The 27,941-nt window shown below is 38.3% G+C and overlaps 1 protein-coding gene across 1 annotated transcript; it reads left to right on the top strand.

Annotated features, from left to right (window-relative positions):
- The first annotated feature begins 1,003 nt into the window (after positions 1-1,003).
- On the top strand, positions 1,004-27,473 carry LOC135224305 (perlucin-like). Its single transcript, XM_064263168.1, has 5 exons — positions 1,004-1,102; positions 4,410-5,338; positions 23,640-23,843; positions 24,443-24,517; positions 26,744-27,473. The coding sequence occupies exons 2-5, from the start codon at positions 5,107-5,109 to the stop codon at positions 26,914-26,916; spliced, it is 684 nt and encodes a 227-aa protein (XP_064119238.1). The 5' UTR covers positions 1,004-1,102; positions 4,410-5,106; the 3' UTR covers positions 26,917-27,473.
- Positions 27,474-27,941: the final 468 nt, after the last annotated feature.

The following is a 27,941-nucleotide window of genomic DNA, read 5'->3' as shown; positions in this document are numbered from 1 at the left end:
ATATATATTTATATATATTTTTTATGATATATATATTTATTAATATCTATATATATATATATATATATATATAATATATCTATATAATCTATATATATATATATATATATATATATATAATATAAAGCATGTTTGACTTTAAAGTGATGTTCTTGAATTAATTATATCATTGTTGATACGAGATAACAAAATACTGTACTATTTGTAAAAACTCATGTGCGTCAGCAAAGACGAACTGCGAGAATTGTAAAGAAATTAAGTGAATTCAATAAATCGGGAACTGGACTTAATGTATCCAACTTCTATGAAATTTCTTTATCAGTTCGATGCATTTTCAAATCACGTGTGGAAACTTTCATGCGAAGTTAGCAAAAATACCCGCATAAGAAAGCAAGTACAAATACGTTACGCTTTTTAATCTTTTATGGGAAAAGTCTCGAGTCCAACAGATATGTCGATGACGTGATGTTCTCTTAGTATTTCTAATAGGAAAGTTGGAAGACATGAATTGGAAATCGCAGCGACGGAATGTAAATGCGAAGGTGTCGCCAAAATCCGCGTAATTCCGTCCCCAGCGTCATAGAAAGCGATAAGAAACTCATAGTACATCTTTCAGGTTCGACAATGCTCCAGCAGTCCTAAGAAAACCGCGATGTCAATTTATATATATCAGAGGACTGCTCACGGCCAGGTGAGAACGCGCTGCGCGGTCCATTAACATGGGGGAGAAAACTCTCAATTAAATCCTCTGCTAACGTGGTCACCGGAATCGCTCTCTCTCTCTCTCTCTCTCTCTCTCTCTCTGAAGAGGCAACTGCAGAAGACGACTCGCTGGAGGCTTTGCAAGATCAAAGGGGGCGGGGTGGTGGGAGGGGGAGGTGTAGGAGGAAGTTCGCTGGGGGTTTGGGGAGGGGGAGAAAGGTGCTAAAAGGGCGTGGCCTTTGAGCACGCGGGAGCCAAGAGTCAAGGAGACTACTTTTTATTCAGCAAACCTGCGGTGGGAGTTGCATTCGGCTGCTGGAATGCACATCGGTAGAGTCGCCTTCCACAGCGCTCCGGACGAGAAAGCGCTTTTAGCAACGAACGAATGAACTGAGTAGTAGTGCGTGTTCAAAGTGCTTTTGTTTTGATACTACGATACGAGTGTTGTTTTGGTGTGGTTTAACTTGCTTTTGAAATCAGGGTTGTTTATATAAACCGATCGTTGTACTGTGGTTTTCACTTACATTGAAGTCCAAATATGCGACATAATTCAGTGTTGTTATTTTACTATTTTAGCGCTTGCTGTATTGCTATAGCTCTAGTCAAAGTTACGTACGTAATTCTATCGTTTATTGAAGATTTCCAATCACTTCTAAATTACATAAGTACTGCTTTGCATCGAAAATGTTATCATTAGAAACTCATATTCTGGATTTTATCGTTCAAACTCGTCTGAATGACACAAAGGCTGAACTTGCTTTCAAAAATGTAGATGCTTTCAACAACAGGAGGCATTAAAAGTTCTATTTGTAGACGTGCCTGGGATGCTTGGACAGTGTTCGTCTTGCCGCTGTAGACTCAAATAAAAGCAATAACGGAAACGAGGCAGCTATGCTTAGCTATTTGTCAGTTCTAACTGTGATCCGTTACCGCTTGTACCAAACCCCTACAAGTCAAAATCTTAGCGACATCTCAGTCGAAATACTAAGAGTCCTCAGAATCGAGCGAATGCGAAGTCTCCAATTAGGTTTTGTCTGCTGCCATTTCTTGTTTATTGTTTGTGTTATTATGAAATCTAGTAAACAGAAAATGCGTGAAGCTGAAGAGGATTTCTGGTACACTTGCTTTCCGTGATCATATTATGACATTCTTTATTCTTTCTTACTCTTATTCTTTTCTTTCGCACCTCATTGTTTGCCATCGGCACTTGCTTTAGATATTGTTTCTTGTAAGATTCAATAACCTTTTGTATTTTATAAAGGAATGGCGTTAAACTCTCGCTCGACTCTCTCCTTTTATCCTGTTTCGGTATCGGCATGCGTATGTAAACAAAAGAAGAATTATCTATTAAATTGCACGTCTATCACTTTCTTTTAGGTTAAATCCACTCCTTTTTTTTTCTCTCTCCCATTCCTTTTCATGTTTCTCACTTGGCTCCTGTATAATAAACGCCGTTATATATATATATATATATATATATATATATATATATATATATATATATATATATATATATATATATATGATATATATATATATATAAATATATATATATATATATATATATATATATATATATATATATATATATATATATATATATATATATATATATATATATATATATATATATAATGTTTTTCATACGATTTTCAAGCTGTATCATTACCCAGCAAAAAAGAATGGAGCATAATTACCACTGGTTATACCACAATATGATCATCGATTCATGAAATTGGAAATGACAAGCAAGTCTCTCATATTGTTCTACAATCGATCTGTGCAAAACAAGAAGGAAGCTGAGAAGTGAACTGAACGTTGCATATCAAGGTCAAAACAGAGGAGCTTCGGGAGACGAACGTTAATGAAGTCCACACGAGAGGGAACAACATTACTGCAAGTGACCACGAGGGAGAGACCACCTGGCTGGACATCGTTAGAAAGGCAACGTTTTCAGACCACGTTGCCAAACCGCGTCATTCGAGGGAAAAGTGGAACTTGGAGATTTCACTGCCGATATGCACCGAAGAATGATTACCTATACGACGAAAGATGAGCTGGAATGGTGACCTTCTAAGACGACTTTACTATTTGGATACCATGCCCTTTAGACGGATTTGCTTCCAAGGGCAGCAAGTGAAGAATTAGTAAACGGGAAGCAGGAGGAAAGTTAACTTCTACGGGGCTAATATGATGTTAGTTCTGATATCAATTACGACCGATTTCTGAGTTACACTATCAAACGGTAATGACACGGACATCCCCACCGGTTTCCTTCATTGAACTCTCTGCAAGCATACGTTCACAAAAAACAAAAAGGGAGAAAGTCATTCTCGGAAAAAAATTTGCATCTCCATAACAGCACTTCAAAGAAATTACTTACGAGAGTATTGCTCAACCAGCGTTGCGTGACGTAACCACGTATTCCTGCAAGAAAAAAAGAAAACATTGAAAATGTGTATGCAAGAACAGCTCATTTCTTTTGACATTGAAATAATTCGTGTTTCTTTTGACCCGGTCACACTGAGACCTACATGAGTAGGAGGAGGAGGAGGAGGAGGAGGAGGAGGAGAAAAAACCGTCTTTCCTGATGTTACAGAAATATACGGTTGTATTGCTGTTGCAGTAGTGAGCACATGGAGCGAGTTTTATGGGATTGTAGAATCTAGTTTGTGTCTTGTGGGTAATTTATCAATCAAAATCAATGACGACACTATTTATATTTGTGTTTTTTCGCGCCAAGTTTGTTTTTGCAGGTCTATATTTTTTTATATACATACATTATATACAATGACACGTAAACGTAAGCGTTAATATACTACAAAATTTGCATGTTTATGCTTATTCGTAAGTGACCTAGATACGTAGCAGACTCGCACCATCCTAAACCTTTATCCCAGCTCCTTCACGTTTCCTCACATGGGATATATTTCAAACATACAATTTACACATTTGAACGATATACACTTCTCGTAAATTAACATGTTTTTATGGAAATTAGTCTAGATTATAAAAAAAACCAGAAAAATAGATGGGCGAATGTTTTTTGGATATCAGTGTTCTTGGCAAAGGTAGAAGGGAGAGGTACAACGCTATGGTTGAACTGACCAAGTAGCATTAATGTTGAACAAAGCAGCAGCTTTGAATTTACTCCGCATGCGCGTATTTCCTTTCTTATGTTAATGAAGTAACAAGCAATGTATTGTTTTTAAAACCCACATTTTTATGAAAAAATATCAAGGTCTTAACAAATAAACAGCTATATAAGATATATTACTGCTATCGTTAAACGTATTGAAGAGTACAATTATTATTATCATTATTATTATTGGATTGGAATGGAATGGAATATGGAATTTAGGCTTGAAGCCCAGCACTGGAATCCAAAGGATTATTCAGCGCTATATTATTATTATTAGTTCCTTGAAGTTTCCTCTGCAGTGCTATTGACTTTATCATTTAAAGTGTTTAAAGCAGTCCTTTGTACCACATAATACAGAGATAACTTACAAAGCACTAGGCGTGTACGCCACCAACAAAATACACACACACAGAGATTCACCTTTCCATAAAATTCTACCTAACCCCATCGATGATTATTTAAAATATCCTATGGATTGATGAATATGCAAACAGACAACCAGACGCATGAGAACATATGAAGTCGTCTAGTTACTAATGTTTTCCTTGTTTTTATTTTTTTCCAGCAGGGTGCACAGCCTGGAGTTTTGCAACGTGCGCACATCAGTCTTCAAGAGAGAGAGAGAGAGAGAGAGAGAGAGAGAGAGAGAGAGAGAGAGAGAGAGACTGCTGCTGAGCACCTGGAGGGAATCACCTGTCGTTATTTGCTGCCGAGTTGTTTTCTCATCTAACAAATGGCTCATTGAGTACTTCCTGCCTCTGGCCAAGCATGTCATGCGCGCATGAAAGGTGCTACTGATCCACAGACAGCTGGGGAAAAAAGTAGAAAGATCTGTGTTTATATTTAAAGGCTCAATACGTATTGATTTCTAATTGTCACGCCATGCTAAGCGTTCCGGGACGCGAGTGAAAATGTAGCATTAGCGAGCAAAAAACAAATAGTTATTGGATTCCATTGAGATCTTGTAAGTTTATACGAAACTGTAAACGTATTATTCAGTACATCTTCAGTATAACGTTCAAGAGCAAAGAACGATAAAAACAATATTCAATATTGTAAAGTGATTTTTTTTTATTAGAAAAGAGAACGAAAATCATAACTTTCACTGTGAAAACGTAAAACCAATAAGTTTTGCGTTAAGTAAAAACTCTGTCTGTAATGGTACACTGAATAAAATACGAGAGAAACCGAAAGCTAAAATTAACCAGAAGCATCTCCAAGTCTATCACGTACTAAAAGCTGCGCATCGTGACGATAAGACAATGGCGCCAGCTCTGTCAGATGTTCTTCGTGGCTTCAATCGCCCGAGGTCTGATATTCGTGTATCCGATACGGACTCACTGACGCCTGCCAGAAAGGGAGAAGGCCGACTTGTCAGATGCGGTGGGTGCGTCAAGAAAAGAATGGAAATGTGGTGCAAGAAACTGCTGTTGACGACATTCTTCGTGGCCGTTTTCTTGTCCTCCGTCGACGCCAAGAAAAAGGACATCCCAAGTAAGTAGATGCCCGCACTTCTTTTGTTACGTCCGCAGAATGTTTTCAGATTCTTTGCTTTATCAAATTCTCCTACATTAAGGATACACTACTTAAACAGTTGCCTAGGATTTTGAAGCGGCTGTCGTAGAATGATCTTGGACTTTCTAAAGTAAGTTACTCTTGGATTCTTTATTAATTCATTCTCAAGTAGTAGGCTGATGTCTGAAAATCTGTTGTTGCAACTAAAAAGTGCGCATAAATTTCTTACCAGATTGGTCTAAAGTAAGTTGGGATTCTGTTATTGCAGCTGTATGACATTGTAGAGGTCTAATGTTGACTTAGTCATTCTCATGTAATTGGATGTCTGGAACTCTGTTGTTGCTCTTGAACTCTCTACCAGATTCATTTGAAGGAAGTTGATGCCTGGAATGTTGTTGTCGTAGCTGGAGTGTGTTAACGGAACCTTTACCAGATGAAATTTTCTCATACCAACTGTTCCAATGTGCAACTACAACCCAGCAGCTTTTCCCACCCAGTTTGGTCGTTCGTCGGATTTTTCGAAAGTAACCACATAACCTTAATAGATTTGAGCTTTCTTGTGTTCGGTGCAAAAATACTATTCTTAAGAAGTATACATCTGTTCAAGAGCTGCTGATGATAAACCAAGGCATCAATACACCATTATTTTCTTGTCACTCTTCACTTCACGTCTATGAATGGCTACTTGCATGAAGAGAAAACATGCTTAACTTGGATACTTCAGAGTAAGGTTCTCGCTCTACTCTTTTGCACCATTCTTTTCGTTTCCTTCAGCCTGTAATAAAACTCCTCAGACGGCTTCTCAGGCTTTATGGTGACCTATTATCGCTCACACAAATCTCCCAAGGTCTGTATGCATTGCTTTTGGGTTGATAATCACGGGAGCTTGTGTCAACAGCGTTTGACATTACATTTTGCGGATATTCACATACTCCAGTATATATCATCGGTGTCTTAATTTGTATAAAAATGATATAAAGTTAATGAGCGCCCTACTAAGCATCTCAAGCTTTGAGACTTTTAATTCAACAAAGAGAAGGGTGATTTACGGCACACGACAGATGCTTATGGCTGGAACCGTGGTCTGGTGGTTAACACTGGAAAATTAACCTCGTAGTCTCCAACCCTCTTAACATAATACCTTCATTTACGCAAAGTTTTAGTCAAGATTGACGTTTAAACTTTCAAGACATGGTATCATTTTTAAAACTGCTGTTTTGCTCTGGGACAACCAGTTTAAACAAGTGGGTATTAGGTGGATCATTAACGAATTTCGTAAGTACTTTCATTCCTTTTACCAACCGAAGAGGTTTTGGAAAAGGAGAGTTTTCAAACTGTGAAAGGAAGAAAGAATACTATCAGTAAATGACTATGTTAGTCGTGAATAAATCTTTGAATAAATTACCGTAAATAATTTTATGTTTTCTGGATAAACGCTTTGCTAAAAATGTCAGATCAGTGGAGAGCCTAGTACAAGAGATGAATGTAATGAAAGAAATCAAAGGGATCTTTCTAGTTCTATATAACCCTCTCCTGCATATCATTTTCGACACTTCATAACCGCACTGTAAATCCTACCTACCTTTACCAATAGCTTCTGGAAGGCCTAATGGAAAAACAGGGTCCTTTAATAAAGCAGGAGAAATTATATGGATACCGTTATACCGAAAAGTGATTTGAAAAAATTGGCTAATCTATGCCCTTTTTCCTGTCTGTCTGTCTGTCTGTCTGTCTGTCTGTCTGTCTGTCTGTCTGTCTGTCTGTCTGTCTGTCTGTCTGTCTGTCTGTCTGTCTGTCTGTCTGTCTGTCTGTCTGTCTGTCTGTCTGTCTGTCTGTCTGTCATTTAGCCTTGATCTGGCACATCATAATTATTCCAAAATCAGAACTGACATTATGAATGCGAATAATCACTTAAGGGATGATCTCGACGAGGTTTTGCCTCACTTCGGCAGAGAGAAGCTATTTAACAGATGCCTCTCTCTCTCTCTCTCTCTCTCTCTCTCTCTCTCTCTCTCTCTCTCTCTCTCTCTCTCGTTGTTAAATATTTAACCGGAGTACATCTTGCTTCATACACAAGATGAGCTACGAGACAAGATAATACTCTTTCCAGAAAATGTGTGCTGATCAGCTGGAACAGAAATGAAAGGAGATATTTGCCCGGTTTAACGACTACAAAGCGAGTAAACAGGCAGCTGTAATTGATGGTCCGAAAGGCCACTAATTGCTCGTTACTCTGCATCTGTGGTTGATGTAGTTCCGGTTCTGGTTACATGTTATTAAGGAAACAGAACTTGGTAGACGAATGGCAATTCATCCCACTGCCTTTCACGGATCCTTGGAAATAAGTTTTGCGTACCATGAAGGGTCTATGCTGTCTTTGCTATTATTATTATTATTATTATTATTATTATTATTATTATTATTATTATTATTATTATTATTATTATTATTATTATTATTTCTAATGACTTACCTCCTCTTTCTGCATTTCCCATTACATTCTGTTACATCTTTGGAAGCTTGAATTTCGAGTCAATGGCTCCTGTGGGCTTGTTCCATATGAACCGAGTTATCTTCTGAATAATAATAATAATAATAATAATAATAATAATAATAATAATAATAATAATAATAATAATAATAATGATAATGATAATGATAATGATAATAATAATAATAATAATAAATACTCAACAATTATTTTGTCTTCAGGATGTACTGGAATCTATCTAATAAGCTTTAGAAAACCTGCTCGGCTCAAGAGAGCTGAGTTGGCTCTTAAAAGCCTACAGTATAGAATTGAATACATCTCAGCATAGAAAGTTATTCATGATTATATTTTTCATGATAATGTGGATGACCTTTCGAGAGATTAGAACGACAGTGGGACAGAACAGGCGTGGGGCACCCCTTGTATTGACCTAAGATCCTATGAAATAAGATGGCTGACTGTAGGGTAAACACCGTCACTTAAGAAAAAAGGAGAAAAAATAATGACTGAATCTTGAACCAATGGGTTACAATGGTGACCGCTAAGCCTACGGATTTTGACAAAGATTTGCCTCCTGGCGACCTCAGACCGGATAAATTTGGGTTAAGTATGGATATGTCCTTACCTAACTTGCAAACCATCTTAGAAATCTGGTGCACGCGGCAATGGGTTAAAGTAATGCTAGGAAAGTCAGTGAGTAGTTTATGAGTGAATAAGAGGCATAATGACATTCACATTATTAATACTATATGTACAGTAAGAGGTTCTGCAAGCTCTCATACAAAAAGCCTAATAAAGTCATTAACTCTCAACTAGGCCCATCCCACTAATTAATCTTCTACTGTTTGTTTGTTTGTTTGTTTGTATGGTGTTTTTACATTGCATGGAACCGAAGGTTATTCAGCAACGGGACCGACGGCTTTACGTGACTTCCGAACCACGACGAGAGTGAACTACTATCACCAGATATACACATCTCTGACCCCTCAGTGGAATGCCTCTTCTACTGTTATTCAGTTTCTCACTTTCGTTTCTTGATTTTTAGACTCAAGTCATCCTTTCACTATGACCGGCCACTGATTCATTATATGTCAATCAGTTAACAGCTGGTGGATTTCGTTAACTTGAGGATGTTCAAGTTCATGTACAGAAAGTGTTGGTTTTACAATTTTTTTACTCTTTGATGATAAAATAATCATGTATCATCCAAACCGAACTCCTTTGCCCTTTGTGTATTTTGCTTGTATTGCTATCTAACCTTTAACCTTACTCGCCATTCCAGCGACTCTCATTTCGCCATTCCAGCGACTCTCATTTCGCCATTCCAGCGACTCTCATTCCTGCCATTCTTCGTTTCACAAGCTTTACTAGGTCGATTAGGTAACCGCCTTCCAGTTTTAGTCTGCAAATCACGGCCTGTGCCGGAACTCTGACCCGGAGCCAAGAGGTCTTCCTCTGGTTTCTTTAATGAATAGGGTACTCAAAGAGTTAATCACTTCACTCAGTTTACATTGCCTACTTTTAAGGCTTTCGAAATTTAATTTGCAGTTGTGACAGGATTTGGTAACTTGCTACTGAAGCTGAGCGCTTAGAGGTCTATTGGAAATTGCCTTCACAATCGTGTTCTGTTTGTTGTACTACTCTGAAGGCGTTGCTACTCAAAACATTTGAGAACTTATTGTCTATAATAAAGTTAGCAGATATGGTAAAGTGTTCTCATCAGTTCGTTAAAATCGATCTATCTGGTTGAATTCCTTTTTCGAAATAATCCAGATCTGGTCGAAAATTAATTTCTAATGATTATTTACATTTCTAGACTATCGCATACCTAGGTTGGAGGATTTGTTCTTAAATGAAAGGTGAATGTAAGAGAAGGAAAATGAAATGACTTGGATAGTTAGGAAGGAAGAGACTAGTGTAAACAGGAAAAATGAAAAGAAACAAAATGCGTTTGCAGATATAAGAGGTAGACTCAATGTGGTTTCAGTGGGGATACAATTAATGCTCTCTTGTATAGTCGAGAGTCAATCTCATAAGACGGACTGCTTTACTGTCTATTTGTTAAGTAAATCAATTAGTCTTTAGCAAGCACATCTATGCTTTCTGTAATGAATCGGTTAATTAGTCAAACAGCTTTCCCCCAGTTAGTCAACCGTAGGAGCAAGGTGTGAGCGTCCGTGAGTTACAACGAGTGCCGATAAAACGGAAAGAACTAGTGAGTTGTCACGTATTTTAATAGATCTAAATTACTCGATTATTGTCGACCCCAGACACCTTCCTTTCTGTTAATACTCTAAACAACCAGTCTAGCAGGAAAGTCTTGATAGCTAACTCCCGTAATGAAATGACTTTTCTTATCAGATAAAGTCATGTTCAGCTCAGGAAGGGAAAGTTTTTTTTTTTTTTTTTTTTTTTTTTAACGTTCCTGAGATGAAATTAAAAATCTTTTTCAGTCTCTTCTCATTCAGTCGTCGCACATTCTCGCATTGACACAGATAAGGACGTCTACATAAATACCTTCATGTGTTTTATATTAACAGATTATAACTTCAAGTTTGATGTTCATCGTTTCCGTCAAAAAATAATTATAATTCATTTAAGAACTAGATGGCAAAGGTTACCAGTTCTCTCTCTCTCTCTCTCTCTCTCTCTCTGCACACACACACACACACACACACACACACACACGCGCGCGTATCTCTCTCTACACACATACGTACATAAGACGGATGCTGTGAAAGATTTATGCACTGGTATTTATTCAGAAACCATCTGATGATGGACGAAACTTGCATTGATTTCTGTCTTGTTTTTCTCTGGAATCATCCCTTTGTCGGATCAGCTGTTATTGAATGGCTCCATTGAGCATTATAGAATACGATGTACACACATCTTGGTATTATCAGCACGATCGAATGGTCGAGTCAGTCTTCAAAACCAAACTCCATAAACTCCAATCACACCACATTTAGGCAAGATCGTTTGGTCAGCAGTTGGCATAGTTCATAACTCCTTCCAAGTGTCGAAAAAAAAACAAGTTTTTTACGTCTGACAACACGTTACTGGGAGTAATGTGAAATTCGTAACTAGAATGGAATAGCGTACTTCTTGATCTTTTTAGGCTTTTTATGTCGCTTCTTTTCAGCGGAGGTTTGGATTTTTTTTTTGTCAGTTTAAAAATTTAACCTTATCTAGGTTTTTTTTTTTTTTTACTTGACAGCGTCTTTCGTTTTTCACCTCCTATTAGCAGCATTTTGTTTCGCTTGACACGCATCTTATCTCGAGGACTTTCATTATAAAAACATAACACTTCACTTTGATTTTGAGTTCTCTCTTAATTTCCTGCAGGGTTTTGTTATTTTCATTCTACTTCACTAATTACTCTTCCCTATCTGTATTCCTTTGCGTTATGAAAAAGGAATCTGAGCTTCCATTCCTATAAATAATAATTTTTTTGGCATTGGTTTCTCTCCACTCCCCTTTCTCTTGTGTCTTATTTCACTCGTCATTTTTCCTTTCTAATGTCCCACTTTGATTGCAAACTTTCTATTTTATATCCAACTATGCTAGGGTACAAAATTTTCCGCAACTCTTTCCATTTCTTCTATAAATGATCGTTTTCCTTTACCATCACATCGTCGCTGGTTTCCGTTCATTGGAAATCCAAGCAATCACGATTCTCTATTATGGCTCGAACAATTTGTTCCTGGAAATCAACAATCATACGTTACAAAATTTCCCCGACAGAAGTGGAGAGACGATTCCTCAAAGCGCGTCTGCGCGAAGTGATGTTCTTGCGGAATTCTGCGCATTGTGAATTTTTGTTGATTGAGTTTGTTTCCTTTCCCTGATAAGCTTGGAATATCGCCTCCTGCTTCAGATTCCCTTGACTTTTATAATCGTTCAAACTCTAGGAAGAAAGTTTCTCGCCTCATTGGCGCCTGTTCTTTTTCCTCCTCTCTTCGGGGCATCGGCCAAACAAGGGAACTGGTTTGTTCGTCTTGTTGACCAAATCAATATCCAGACATACGACCTAATTAATAATATGTATTTTTAATACATATACGTTTTTAGACTATTTTCATGGGATTTGTTAATCACTATTTGTCAATATGTAAGTCTTAGCAAGAACCAATGAAATTTGAAAGGTTCGACTGACCTTGATTCGCTTTGCAAAGGTAAAACTGTGTTTGCCGATTTTTTTAATATGTGGCAAGACTTGGTGTTACCTTAGACTCCAAGCCGTTTTATGTCATACAACTTAAATACATAATTTAAGACTGCAATGAAACTAGATAGTGATCACAGGGTTCCTTATATCTGCAGAGATGATAATGCCACATGATTCAGATTTATTGCTCTGCCATTACTGGAGTATCGATCTCCTCAGGGCCTGACTGCCAGCAGCTTCCAGGGTTATTAATCTTTCAGTCAAGATTGCTTGAAATGGTAGGTTTCCTTTCCCTAACTGGTGAAGCTCGCTGGTAAGTCACAGACTTTTATGCTTCTCCAGTCTTGTCAGTCAAATTTGAATAACAATAATGCACATACGTCACACACACAAACACATGATATGTCCTTATGGGTATAATAAGTGTGACTGGTAAGCCAAGAGCTTTTGATGGGAAAACTAGAGTAAAACGCATTTATTCCAAAAATTGGGCAATTACACCCAAATTAAGACCGTAGGCTATTGAGAACTGATCTTGCTAACCATTCATAAACTGTTCCCTCAAGTTGCGACAGCGAGCAGATGTAAAAATGGCACCGAGGAGGCCCCATGAATGATTTGTTACTCGAGAAAGATGGAATTGCATTGCATTGTTTCGCGGAAATGAAGGCTTAACGACGGCCTAGAACACACTATCTATTTTCCACTATTTGTTTCGCAAGTCCCACTTTACAGTTGCTATAATTACGAGGGAATTCGTTTTCTTCTATTGTTTCCTTTGCAAGACCGCGTGCCCTTTACGTACACTGAGATAAAACAAGCGAAAATTGATTAGGCAACCTTGAGGTCACCGTTTTATTTGCAGGTTTCTTAGACTATTGCTACTGCGTTTGTGCTATTACTACTTCTACTTATAGTAATCATCACAGCTAGATCGAATCAAGCGCGTAATTTTAGATAGTTCAGAGATGATTATTTATCTCGCGTGTTGCGTAGCTATCACTGCTATACTGCTACTATCACTACGAGATACCTGCTACAACACACACACATTACATATACAGGGTGTCCATAAAGTCCCAGTACCATTCTGAGCAATAAATAGTTGTAATGGTACTGGGACTTTAAGGACATCATATATTATATATATATATATATATATATATATATTATATATATATATATATATATATATACTCCCGTCGGTAATACTGAAACTCCAAAACACTAAAATCCCAACACAAAAAAAGAAAGAAAGGGTGCCAGGCCTTCCCAGAGTAAATCTCTCTCTCTCTCTCTCTCTCTCTCTCTCTCTCTCGTCTCTCTCTCTCTCTCTCTCTCTCTCCTCTCCATTTCTGAAAGCGAAATACGAGAGAAGAAGGAAGAGAGGGAAGTGTGTCTCTTTTAAGCACTGAAAGCTGAAGGAGGAGGATGAGAGAGAATTCAAGTCCCACGAAAGTAGAACGAACTTCTCATTCTGTTCTCACGATGTTGCAGAGCTGGTGATCAAGGCAGCAGGAGCAGCCTTTCATAGATGTGTAGTACTTTGCCACCGGAAGTCGGCCGCTCCGAAATTGGAAGGGTGTTTTGTCTTTTGACAAGCTGGAATAGAGAATTATTACTGTTACCACTACTCTACTACTATTACAACTGCTGCCACTATTACCGTGACCATTCCAGCTTCTTTGTGATGATATGTCGGTTATTTCGACATTGTATACTACTACTATAGTAGACTCACATCAACCCTGCATTTGATGTCTAGGCCAGTCCCTTACGACGTTCCTGATTGGCTGTTGATAAGCCATTCACAGGGCTGGAAACTCTCAGCCTCTCTCGAGAGTTCACATGGGTAGGATCTATGTTCCATCTCTATTGAGGGATACGTCTTTCAAAAGTATCCCTCAAAAAGGTGGAACATACATCCTGCCTATGTGAACTCTAGAGAGACTGAAAGTTTCCAGCCCTGTGATTGGCTTATCAACAGCCAATTAGGAGCGTCGTAAGGGACTGGCCTATAAGACATCTTTGCACGGTTGATGTGAATCTATTATAATAATATCACCTCCAGTTGGTTACGTGGGCCTCATCACAACCCCAGACATTTACTTGCACTACTATTACTACGGTGATCTAGTTCCGCGTTGGACGAGTGGTTTATGCGCCCGCCTACCGATTCGGTAGTCGCGAGTTCGACTCCCTTCTTTGCCAACGAGGAATCAAGAGGAATTTATTTCTGGTGATTAGAAATTATTTCTCGATATAATGTGGTTCGGATCCCACAATAAGGTGTAGGTCCCGTTGCTAGGTAGCCAATTGGTTCCTAGCCAGGTGAAAATACCTAATCCTTCGGGCCAACCGTAGGAGAGCTGTTAATCAGCTCAGTGGTCTGGTTTTACTAAGATATTCTTTTAACTACAGTGATCTCATCTAAGTACGCCCTGTGAAATTATTTGCCAATGCTGCTATTACCATCTGCACCACCATTATCACCTCTACTACTACTACTGGTACTAATGCTACTACTACCATTCCCAATCTTTTTCATTTTCAGGTTTCCCCATAGAAATATAAAACTTCTTATACTGCTACCGCTGCAACAACTGCATCTATTAGTATGCCTTCCCGAGCCTAAATGTGTTAAAATAGAATAATGCCAATTCCGTAGGTCTTCAGGCCCCCAATGTTAACCGCAATCTACGCATTTATTTACATTCGTTAGGCATCATCAGCCAAGTGGCTCCCAGACGCAAATGAAGCCGGGAAGAAATCACCGAGTGCCACTTCGCCAGTTATGTAAATACAGGTGCTTCCTCGGGAAAGGAGGTCTCGGGGTCGCTACCTTTAACCAACAATGGAAAAGGAGTGCTGTTATTTCTTCTCTCGAGGCGACTCGCGTTTCTTAGGGTCTTGCATCCTATTTTTTGTTGTTGTGATTCTTGCCTTATTTTGACTTATGTCGGCGTATGTGACTTTACATACCTATATATATCACTTTCTTAGCTGAGTTTGTTAATTTATTTTTAATTTACTTATTCTCATTTTTACATTTTTATTCATGGGCCCACTCTTGCGTTGACGCTTAATTTGCAAATTACTGCGTTTTTGTTTTTTAGTTTTCGTCATATGAATTTTTATCTGTAACAATAATTATATTTACTTATATGGCGGCTATTCAGTGTGCGTCAAGTCGTCATTACATTTTGAAAAAGAACACATTCCTGGGAGTAACATTGCTTCTTATCTATTGCTTTTGTACCAATCTAGTTCGGGATATAAATACTGTACCCATACACAAAAATATCTTCTTTCTTCCAGTGTCTCTAATATCGTTCAGTCAACTCTCCTCGCATCTGATCATCAGTTGACTACGGTGATAATCACAGTCTTTGTGGCGCTAGTCAGGGGAATCAGTAATTATCATTGAACGACTTATCTGATACATCAGGAGATCGCTTTGCTGTTAAAGCCAAAGGCTAATTCCTCTCGTTCTTGCTCTTTACCGATACCATTTGGAGCTTGGGAACTCATGTCTCACTTGGAATGAATGTCTGCAGACTGAAATTATGTACTTTCGTTCGTGTTCCCAGGCTGCTATGAATTTCTGTAATCATGAAATGACTGAGAAAATTCTAACTTTCAAAATTACCAAGATGGATCTGGAGAAAGCAACCTGCTCACATCAGCTAAAATGCTTTTGTTTTGCAAAACTGTTTACAATTTTAAGCACCTAAATCAAGGCGTTTGATCAATTGACGAGTCGTTAAATTTTACACTATGGTTTCACGTTTATAAGACCATACTATCTAAGCTAATTTCTAAACTTTTGCTGGGATTTTATCTGCAATGTGTTAATGTACTGAATCAACGGCAATTGTGTGGTTAATTAAACCCAGTTAATTGGAAGCATAACTAAATGGTAACATATGATTAACAAAAATCCTAAACATCAAAGCCCTTTCGTACACTTTCTAAAAATATTTGAACAGCGGCATGACGTCATCTCACATTCACTGTGACACACTTCTATCTTGAGAATGAATCCAGAGCTACCCTGCTATTACGCTTTTAAATTTCTAAGGATTATGAAGGTATACGTTCTTTATCTGTTCATGGTTCATGCTACGGTGCTGTTCATCTGTGACTATTAATTTATTGCTTTAGATACTGTCGATTTGCTTATAGTATATACTTTCTGTTTTGAGTAAAATCTCCTTTGCAGGGCAACTGTCCTTTTGATACTACTACTACTACTACTACTACTACTACTACTACTACTACTACTAATAATAATAATAATAATTCTGAAGTGATCCCAACCACTACAAAAAAGCAGATTCACTGATGAATGAACAGGCTCTTCATCTTGCACTTTTCGTCCGGAACACTTCAGGCCGGACGCAGCAACAGGTGGCGGTCGGTGGGCCACCTGTCCAACCTTGAGCCAGATCCCTAATTGTGGCCAGACTGTTATAAGGTGGTCGGAGTGATGGTGGGTGTCGGTGGCTAAGAACGCTGGATCTTAGTTTGTTTGGATTTTACTCATTGCCTCCTTCGACTGTTGGAATGATGGTATAGGGTCTCCATAAAGTCCCAGTACCATTCTGGGGAATAAATACTTGTAATGGTACTGGGACTTTATGGACACCTTGTATATCCAAAAAATTATCATCTAAAATATGAACGAATTTAAATGAATATCTCTGAAGGTATTGCTTTACTCTATTTAATTTTTCATATATTTTTTATTTGAAGATAAAATAGTACTGCAATGGAAACAGCAGTATGGACAAAAGCATGATTTTCATCACGTTTATTAAATGTAAATTTTACGTGGATGAAAAAGCTGATTGAAAGAAAGGGTCTCAAGAAATCTTCATTTTGTGATTGCTTTCTTTCTTCAAATGTAGTAGTAAATTAAAAAAAAAAATCACCAGAGGAGGTTCTTGCAGGAGCTGGTAGGTGAATGCCCATTAAATGATGGTTATTTTTTCAAGGAAAAGGACTTAAATCACTTCCTCCCCGCACCGGATCTGACTCCTCGGGATTCGTGCGTCGCAAGTGACGCTTAGTTGGTTATTTCTTACCATTTAAACTTTATTATGGCAAGTTTTTTTGAGCCAAGTCACGCAAGATCCCGTCCGAAAACTGTTGCAGTATTTGCACGTTTTAACTCAATGGATGCAATCAAGTTAACGGCAGGGCGATAACGGAAATCTGTATAACCGTCAGTTGTAAAATAATCCATGACGAAATATCTGGCCTGACTGACCGTTCGTTGTCTGCGCCTTTAACACATCATTATGTATCTTTTTTACAGCTCAGAAATTGCAATAATTCATAATGACGTGTCCCTAATGGTCATTTACTTGTAGAACACGCCTAAAATGCGCTGGTCTTCGAAGCTAAACTTTGAAGGGAATGCTGCTGGTTAGCCAGAGAGAGACAACTGTTTGCTTGCCACAAGAGCCTTCTTAACCAACCTGGCTGCAACCAGCGCAACTGTGGAACTGTCAAGTACTTAATTCATTGCTTAGATCAAAAGAGGAGAAGTGCCTGGAACGCCTAGTTGGGTAAGAATGGGATAAAATGGAACATAAAATTAAGGCCAAATTAAGGCCAAGCCCTGGAACCTGTGAGGTCATTAAGTACTGAAAGGTAAAAGGTTTCAAAGGTATAACAGGAGGAAAACCTCGCAGTTGCACTATGAATCAATTGTTAGGAGAGGGTGGAGAGAAAGATGGGAGAAAGATAATACGAACGGAGGTACAGTAAAAGGAACGAAGGGGTTGCAGCTAGGGGCCGAAGGGACGCTACAAAGAACATCAAGTGATGCCTACAAAGCAGCGAGTGAGGTACACTGACGGCACTACCATCCTACGAGACCTAGTTGGGTAGGGGAGTATTGTACCGGTCATACCAAGAATCCCGGATATACGCCTACCATTTTAATCGTTGGTCTAATGAGTTAGTAGTTATTTATGAGATTATGAAATAACACTGTTCGCTTCTCGGGCCTCATTGTGACCTATTGCCCTTTGCCCTAACCTCCCGAAGTGCGCTGCTCTCTATTTTTGTTTCAATTTAACTTAGGAAGTTTTATGGCCACAAGTTTTTCTCATTACAGGTCTCTACGATTACAAGCACTGATGCCCCCAACCTACACCTTTACAGTTTCAGTCTAATTCCTAACAAGTTCAATTTTTCTTTAAAGCTTTTTACAGATTTTCTTACAATAGTAACTATTTAATTCTCTTTCCACAGAGCTTAATTTTTCTATAGAGAAAGAAGCTCAAAGTCACGGTTCCAACCCTTATTCACTCCTGATAACTGGGCGGCATAGTTCTCCTAGTACCCGGCAGTTATCAGACTGTCGACGCGTACCCTTAACAATCAGACTTTTGATTACAAAATTATCGTAAATTAATGCTTATTCACACAAAATGATATAGCTTCGATTAAGTAGTTGACTGACAGGAATTCATCTGGCAATCAATAACATCATAATCGAGAGAAAATTGAAGGCAATAACATCAAAAGAAAACTGAAATTCTCCATAAAGCACCGCTCAAGGTCTATAGACCTTGGTACTGCTTAGCCTGAGTGTGACCCTATAGTCTCCTCTAACGCACACATAGAATTTGTTTCCATTCCACGAAGTTTGTACAATATTCGATATTACGATCGTTTTGCCCTCCGGGACGCCGGTAAAGGAATGCGCAAACTGGAACCACGTTGCAGTCGAGTAGGTAGGTAGCTGGCTGCTTTCTCTTCGGGTAATTTTTGTGTTTAACGCAATTACGCGAGTGGAAACTTTTATGGCATTATCATGACCTCACACTCCGAACGACGCCAGATCTCTCCGTCTTTTTTTCTCTTTCTCGTAAGCTGGAACTGACTCTTGTCTCTTCTCTTCTCAGAAAACTCGTGTTTCCAGATCTCTGTCTCTCTCACCAGAGAGATCTCGCATTTCCACGAAATTTAGGATTTCTCTCTCTCTCTCTCTCTCTCTCTCTCTCTCTCTCTCTCTCTCTCTCTCTCTCTCTCTCTGAGCTATTAATTGCAACTGATTTCTGTTTTATCCTTTTCTAGATATCTTATAACTCCCAATATATCGCCATATGCATCTCTCTCTCTCTCTCTCTCTCTCTCTCTCTCTCTCTCTCTCTCTCTTTTAAAAATTTTCAGCAAATTTCAGTACTTCAAAAGAAACCAGTATTAGCCAATATGTGTGCAGCAATAAAATCACCCGTAACCAGATAAAACTAGATACAACTCACGTAGCTACGCCGAAGTCTAAAACCAAAATGAAATAAAAACAAATGCTAGACCTAACTATACAGTGGATTCATTTCTTATCCAAGTCGAACTTTCCTTTGCTCATGGCCCACCTTTTCGGAAATTCAGCCCAAATGCATTCATAACATTTTGAGACATTTTGTGAATAACAAGGAAATACAAACATAACGTTTGAATACATAAACTTCGCCCAACTTTGTCGGCGGAGGCAAGTAGCGATACCTGCGCCATTTTCAAGAGTCAATGCGCATTCCTGAAATGCGCACTAACGGGCAAATAGGGCAAGAAAAGGAATTCTTCAACCTGAAATTACATTAGCTATAAGATAATAGAGTAATAGAGGACTTCAAATTCGATAAGAGAGAGATAAAAAAAGCGATCATGATTTCCAAAAAGTATAAGAAAGACTAACAAAGAATTCCCGATCACATAAAAACCATAAAAATCGCAATCCTGGACAAGAAATTATGTACAGGGTTGCATTTTTTAAATATTTTCTATTGAAAAAGCAATCCTGAACTCCCAAGTTAATGGGACGAATAACAAAACGTATCTTGAACGCCGTTTTCAAAGGAAAAAAAAAATCAGAACTCGAAACGAAGCCATCAAAAGTGTAACGTACCGCCAAAGAATGTTCCCACAAGCAGAGTCCTAATAATTATTATAAGATCCTTTGCTCAAAATTACAAGAAATTGCCGGTCAGACATCACGCAGGTATCAGCATTTAGGCAGTCTCTCCAGTAAAGAAATCTATTAGCGAAGGAAAAAATAAAATTGCTGGTTATGGCTGTCCGCCTTTTAATTTCTACGAGACTATTTCACTATAACGAGTTGGTCACGTATATCTTAAATGGATTATCATAATATAATGTAAACAGTATAACTGCTTTTCAGGTTACTGTATGTAATCGTGCTTTCTTTCTCTCTCTCTCTCTCTCTCTCTCTCGCTCCCCTCCCCCCCCTCCTCCTCCCTCCTCTCCTCCCCTCTCCTCTCTCTCTCCTCTCCTTTTCTCTCTCTCTCTCTCTCATACAATTTAGAAATACGTATATATATACACACACTATGTTTTCCCTCGATGCATGTATTTTCGTCTCTAAGAAGTCGATAGTGTCCGTTTTCCAGTTTCTATTCCTCAAGTACTGACCAATAACATGCTGGCTTTGTTCCCAGAACTTCACTTTCTAACTTGATCAAGGAAGATCTTGTTGAATGCATACCAGGTTTCTCTCTCTCTCTCTCTCGTTATCAGTTTTTTTTCTCTCTCTCTCCATCAGTTTAGAGTTTTTATATTACTGTAATGGTTGCCAATCTCTCTCTCTCTCTCTCTCTCCATCGATACACAAGAATAAGTAGAGAAATTACTTGTGATGAAGATAGGAACGCTCTACAAAGAGACCTTAACAAAGTATATGATTGGGCAGAGGTAAATAGGATGGTATTTAACTCTGATAAATTTGAATCAATAAATTATGGAGACAGAGAAAGAAAGCTATATGCATATAAGGGACCTAATAATGAGACCATCACAAATAAGGAAGCAGTTAAAGACCTTGGTGTGATGATGAATAGGAACATGTTATGCAATGATCAAATAGCAACTCTGTTGGCAAAATGTAAAGCAAAAATGGGAATGTTGTTACGGCACTTCAAAACAAGAAAAGCTAACAAATGATTTATGCTTTATAAAACATATGTTCGTAGTCCACTTGAATATTGCAATATGATATGGTACCCACACTATCAAAAGGATATTGCACAAATAGAGAGTGTACAAAGGTCCTTTACAGCTAGAATAGAAGAAGTTAAGGACCTAGACTACTGGGAAAGACTACAATTCTTAAAATTATATAGTCTAGAAAGGAGAAGAGAACGCTACATGATAATTCAGGCATGGAAACAGATAGAAGGAATAGCAGAAAATATCATGGAACTAAAAATATCAGAAAGAGCAAGCAGAGGTAGATTAATAGTGCCCAAAACTATACCAGGAAAAATAAGGAAAGCACACAGGACATTAATCCACTACGCACCAGCATCGATAATGCAGCGTCTATTCAATGCGTTGCCAGCTCATCTGAGGAATATATCAGGAGTGAGCGTAGATGTGTTTAAGAATAAGCTCGACAAATATCTAAACTGCATCCCAGACCATCCAAGATTGGAAGATGCAAAATATACCGGAAGATGTACTAGCAACTCTCTGGTAGACATTAGAGGTGCCTCACACTGAGGGACCTGGGGCAACCCGAACAAGATGTAAGGTAAGGTCTGTAAGGTCTCTCTCTCTCTCTCTCTCTCTCTCGGTAGGTGTTGCAGGTTCTACATCCTGGTGATACTTGCTAAGCAATCCGTTGTCGCTTTCTCTCCTAAGCTGAACGTTTTCTATTCTTACTAATCGTTTTTTTCTCATGCCGTAATTGGCACCCACGTCGTCCAGGATTCCTACTTTCCAATTATATATCTGCCATTTCCGTCCATTTCAGTTCTTTCCGTTTTCAGCGCCATTAATTCCATCTCACTCGGACTGGTTTCACTTGGTCTTGATTTCAAATTAATTTCAAATTATCTTGGAGGATGTTAATCGAGTCAGTGGTGTTGGGTGGTGGGGGTGAGGACTTTCACTTGCATTTACGCGCATGAAAAAAGACAGGATGGATAAAATCAACATTGGCTTTAATATATATTATATATATATGTAGGCTACCAAAGGTTTTAAATCATTGAGAGCCAGCTGGCGTCTCGCTGTTAAACAATAATAAAGACAAATATCTTGTGGGATTTGAACAGTTTGATCTGCAATCTGCAAGGCCGAGAAAATATCCACTAAGGGTTATATAAAAATACTGCAAAATTTTAAATTAAAACTACATGTATCGTTATAAAAAAAAAAAAAAACGCGCTCGTATCGTGAGGGAAAATAAGAGTAGCATTAGTCGTGCTGCGGTGAGAATAACTGTAGCTTCTACGATAATAATGATAAAAAAAAGAAAAAGAGAAAAAAAGGGTCCGCGTACTGAAGGAGGTTAAAGTGCGACCTTGATGAGAGAGAGAGAGAGAGAGAGACTAAGCCTAATGCAGCAAGTTGTGACAAATATATTAAGTATGCAAAGCAGCCCCGCTCATCAAGGTCGCACTTTAACCTCTTTCAGTACGCTGACCCGTTTTTTTTTCCTTTTTTTTATCAATATTATCGAAGAAGCTACAGTTATTCTCTTCTCACCGCAGCACGAGTAATGCTACTCTTATTTTCCCTGCACGATGCAAGCGTTTTCATAACGATACTTGTAGTCTGCATTTAAAATTCTTCAGTATTTTTATAACCCTTAGTGGATATCGTCTCGGCCCTGCAGATTGCAGATCAAGCTGTTCAAATCCCACAAGATATATATATATATATTATATACACATATAATATATATATGTATATATATATACACAATTTATATATATAAAACTATCTTTTTTCTTCTTGCTCACAACTTTCCCCTTTAGAGGTGGTGTTACCAGAAGCCCGGTCATCAAACAAGTTCTTTAGGAATGTGGTTACTAGCTTCTTGTCCTTCTTTGAACCTGGCTGTTTGTTTGTATGGTGTTTTACGCTGCATGGAACCAGTGTTATTCAGCAACGGGACCAACGGCTTTACGTGACTTCCGAACCACGTCGAGAGTGAACTTCTACCACCAGAAATACAAATTTCTAACCCCTCAATGGAATGCCAGAGAATCGAACTCGCGGCCACCGAGGTGGTAGTCCAAGACCAAACCACCACGTCACTGAGGCGCTCCGTGGTTGGTTAATGGTCGAGACTTTGGATCAAGTCGATTTTATACCTGAAAAGGCCCGTGCTCTGAGGACGTCCGCAAGTGTGGTAAGGTGTTGGAGGAGGGTTAAGAGGACTTGTGTGGACCTCTGAACTCTCTTCCCAACGGAGACGACCCATGAGTAATCTGGGTCTCATAGCTTGGTAGGCGATGATGCTACTGATTACACCACATTGTGTGTGTGAGAGTGTGTGTGTGTGTGCGTGTGTGTGTGTGAGTGTGTTACATATATACAATGTCGAGTTCAGATTTGCAAGGTCCTATAAGTATCTAATTTTATTTTTTGCTGCCAATTTGTCATTTCTGTGTCTGTCCGACGTAATTTCATCCTTTTACATAGTCCGGTATTTAATTCACGTCTAAAGAATCCTTAATAGTTAGATATAATCTTAATTAAAAATAATAATTATTATTATATGACGAAACAAAAATTTCACAGAAAATTTCTGTTTTCAAATTTCCATATTATCATGAGGATTTGATGTCCCCTAACAGGTACACTCCCGTGGAAGACGGACGGAAGGCGTTGCCCTATGGCTTTCCACGAGATCGGTAACAAGTGCTACTTCTACGGGTACTTCCCCCTGAACTGGTACAGAGCGGCGGAATTCTGCCACTCCTTCGGGAGGGGCGTGTCCTTGGCCAGCATCGAGTCGCTCCAAGAGAATTACTTCATCAAGAAGTGGCTCTCTGTTAACGGTAAATTGAAAGAGAGAGAGAGAGAGAGAGAGAGAGAGAGAGAGAGAAACGAGAAGTGAAGGACAAGCGATATAGAGAGAGGAAGAGTGAGAGAGAGAGAGAGAGAGAGAATAATTTAAATTGTTTTAACCGTGTCATAATTTAGAAAATATGTTTATCAAGTTTTCTTGCTTTTTGTCAATATTTCTCCCTAACCACAGGAATATGACGATCTGTACGTTAATTATTCATGTTGTTTATGATCTTGAGAGGCATCTCCCGTATCCACTGTAGCGTCCAAGAACATCTTGATAAACAAATGAGAGTTATGATGGTGTCAAGCAAACATGTTTTCCTATATTCCTATCACAAGTCTAGGCAGCTTCAATTTCGTTGTTGAATAAGGGCTATTAGTGAAAATTTGGCAGCAAGATACGAAATGCAGAAATATTTTTTTTCATAATTGAAGGTGATTATACTCGATGATGACAGACCGTTCAACAAATGTCGTTTCACCAAAACCCGTTTATCTCGCTCTAAATTGTCATATTTGCCTATTTTTCGTGTTTTCTTTTATGGCCTTTCAATCATTTCAGCATTTTCTGTTCCCATCATTTCAGGTAACCACAACACCGGGGTATGGATCGGTGGATCTGATAACGGGCACCACGGCCGCTGGGCATGGTTCCCGACAGGTAATTTGTTGTCGTTTTTGTCTTATTACGGCCGGTGGGTCGTCAGCTTTCAATTTTAGTCTTCACTGGACTTGAAATTCAGGACTTTCGCAATTGAGTTTCCCGCCTTAAAGGGTTTCTCTCTATTTTGAATTAAGAATGGTCTTTGCAAACGCACTTTTAAAATGTTGGCAAATAAAGCAGTTAAAACTTATTTACGTAATAAAGATGCTGACGACGTATGAAGACAAGAGCACCTTTACTCTAGATCGATAATGTAACTGCTTCATGTATCACTTGAGTTAAAGCAATTGGCACAGTATAATTTAACTGAAAGCAGTTGAAGCCAAACGTGAACCTCAAAACATAATAGCAGCCCTCTTATCTATAAAAAAAGAGAGAGAGAAAAAAAAAAGTCCGAGCGAGCCGATGTTATTCGTCATAATTTCCTCATCATTGGAGTGACAAAACCTACAGAGTATTTTCACCGTGTCCGACGATGATTTACAACTGGTCGCAAACCGCTCATTACCTCCAGACCATTGCGAAACGCAAGACTGGCCTTAATGATCGCCAATGCTGAGATTTGTAGAAAAAAACGAAGTAAAAAAAAGTAAGTAAAAAAAATAACCATATGTATATATATATATATATATATATATATATATATATATATATATATATATATATATGTATATAATTTTTTGGGCAAAGGCTAATGGGGTGCGCAATCTAGTATCCTTATACAGCCCACTCCTATGGGAAATGAAGGGACCTCTCTCGAAAACAAGGGTAAAACGGAACCAGGAAGTAAATTCCACAGCTCTGCTCAAGACGGGAAGTAATTGAAAGTCAAGGTAAATATCGCTGGCCATCAATTGTTCCTTTTAATAACACGGTATTACGAACCCATCGGGGTGATTCACGGCTGTTATTTATAATGGTGATTTATTGTCGTTATCAATCACGGCGTGGGAAACTCTCAGTTCCTGCGGGAGTTTTCCGGCAGATGTTGTAACAGTGACCCTATTCGGACAAGTTTGTTTTGTTTGTTCCTTCTTTTGTTACAGGCTGCTAATACTGAGAGAGAGAGAGAGAGAGAGAGAGAGAGAGAGTTGAATAACGCTGATTACTACTTCAAAGAGATCGCCTGAATACTGAACGCTTTTTGAGTAGTGCTGACTCCTGACTTGTTCATCAGAGAGAGAGAGAGAGAGAGAGAGAGGAGAGCTGTTGTTCGACTGTAACTTGAAAGAGGTTTGGATCAAGTACTGGATTGCTCGATATAACAAACGTTGCCGGGAAAGATGAAATAGATAAGTAAACCTCATTGCGCTATAAATGAAGATAATTCTGTTACTCTACCACGGTGACGAAACATTCAACATCACTTCAGAGAATGCTTGGATATCGTATATATATATATATATATATATATATATATATATATATATAATATATATATATATATATATATATATATATTATTATATTATCATATATATATATATATATATATCTATCATATATATAATATATACAATATATATATATATATTTATTTATATATTACATATCATATATATATATATATGACTATATGTATAATATTTATATATTATATAAATATATCTATATATATATATATATATATATATATATATATATATATATATATGCACTGGAAGCTAAAAGGTATTTATTTATAGGTGAAATATTTATGACAGCAGTTCCCTCCCCTCCAACACCCCCCGCCCGCCTACCTCACTGGCGCCGGCGCCTCCTCACTTCCTTCGATCTCGAACTCTTAATTTATTGTTTCCGCTTCTCCTCTTCCTAACTACTCACCTTTTCACCTTCCGATAACAAATACCAGGTTGCTCTTAAAAGTGTTCTTGTGTGACCAGTTTTTGCGTATTTCAGCCACTCACTTTCTCTTGGGAATCCTACCCTGTTGACCCTCTCTTAGCAGGTTAATGACCTTTCTCCGTATCCATGTTAACAACAGAACCAGAAATATTATTTAATGGTCATCAGGACAGGTATCGATTGAGACATTCCAAATATTGGCCCGCTTAACAGCTTGCGAATCTTGTTAGTCATATACAATTTTTAGCGGTTAGCAACATGCTAATGTTTCATACATACTGGAACAATACAAGAGTTCAAATAATCATAAGTTATGCTAAATTTGACGTTTTCTTATCCAGGCTAGAAATGTTTCATTCGTTCTAAATTCCATTACAGGCCAACTGATAGACTACAGCAACTGGGGTCCTTCTCAGCCCAGCGGAGGCGATCAGCACTGCATGTATATGGTCGGAGGTCTCTTGGGCTACCAGTGGGCAGATTTCCACTGTGAATTCGAAATGCATTTTCTCTGCGAGGAGGACGTCAATGACATCGAGCCCTGGCGATGATTGGCATAAAAAAGTCCGGTAGTACTAGTTTTATATATTAGGATCAACGGAGAGGCCGTGGAAGCTTTATTGGCTGAGCAAATATCACACCAGTGGATTGTCAAAGGACCAGACTCTGCCAGAGGACGGAGGCTTGAACTTGCAGGTACTGAGAAAATCAGACAGTTCCCGTAGCATGGACTACCTACTCAGTTAATGTTGGCAAGCGAAACTAATTGTCATGAAAAACAAATGCGAGAAGTCCCCCGTGAGTTTTAATAAGTGACCGATTTCGTAGACTTACAGCGCAGTGCAATCTGGGGATGAGGACCTATTTTGTAGATGTGGATTGTATGGAACTAAATGAAAATAAAGGGGGTGCGGGCGGGGCGCTAGGAAAGGTAGACTGGATGTGTGTTAAGTTCGGTAAAAGAAATTATAGTTTTTCAAATAGATGGGAAGGTATTCTCTCTTCCTAATGGACAGCAGGTTAAACAAGGCGTTACGTTTACGGCAAATGTAATAGAAATACAGAACAGACTGAATAAATCAGTTGGCTCTTTAAAACTGTAGCAATAACGTCTTAATGCAAAGAACATAAAATTATGTGTTGTCATTTCATCAGCAGTCATTTAGTTGAGACTTTTATTTTTTATTTTTTTAGTATTGCCTCGACTCTTTGCACAGATGTGAATGTGATATACAGAAAACCACTTGATTTTAGGAAGCAGATTATTTAATAACTTATTGTATAACTTATATATTTATATGCATTCAAATCCAAACCGCACCAAAGTTATGTAGACCAGGATATCACAATTTACCCATTTTTATGCTATTTGATTTTATATTTTATTTATCTTTTAATAATTCAGAATAAACTGTCCAACCAACTTTACTTTTTTTCAAATAAATCCCCACCTCGGTGTTCTATTGGAAGCAATCTTAGCAAAATGACATTTTCTTTTTCAAAAGAACTTATAGATCATTCATTTGGCTTTACGAGGCAAGAGAACTGGTTAATGACGTCCAAAATTTGGACTTAA

Source organism: Macrobrachium nipponense, chromosome 12, assembly GCF_015104395.2.
Source record: "Macrobrachium nipponense isolate FS-2020 chromosome 12, ASM1510439v2, whole genome shotgun sequence".
Classification (NCBI taxonomy): domain Eukaryota; kingdom Metazoa; phylum Arthropoda; class Malacostraca; order Decapoda; family Palaemonidae; genus Macrobrachium; species Macrobrachium nipponense.
This window is presented reverse-complemented; position numbering and strand designations above follow the sequence as displayed.

Excerpts from the sequence above, each read along its gene's own strand:
- LOC135224305 (XM_064263168.1), top strand. The coding sequence starts at position 5,107 with ATGGCGCCAGCTCTGTCAGATGTTCTTCGTGGCTTCAATCGCCCGAGG. Across the intron at positions 5,339-23,639 it reads CAAGAAAAAGGACATCCCAA|GTACACTCCCGTGGAAGACG; the intron begins GTAAGTAGATGC and ends GTCCCCTAACAG. Across the intron at positions 23,844-24,442 it reads GAAGTGGCTCTCTGTTAACG|GTAACCACAACACCGGGGTA; the intron begins GTAAATTGAAAG and ends CCATCATTTCAG.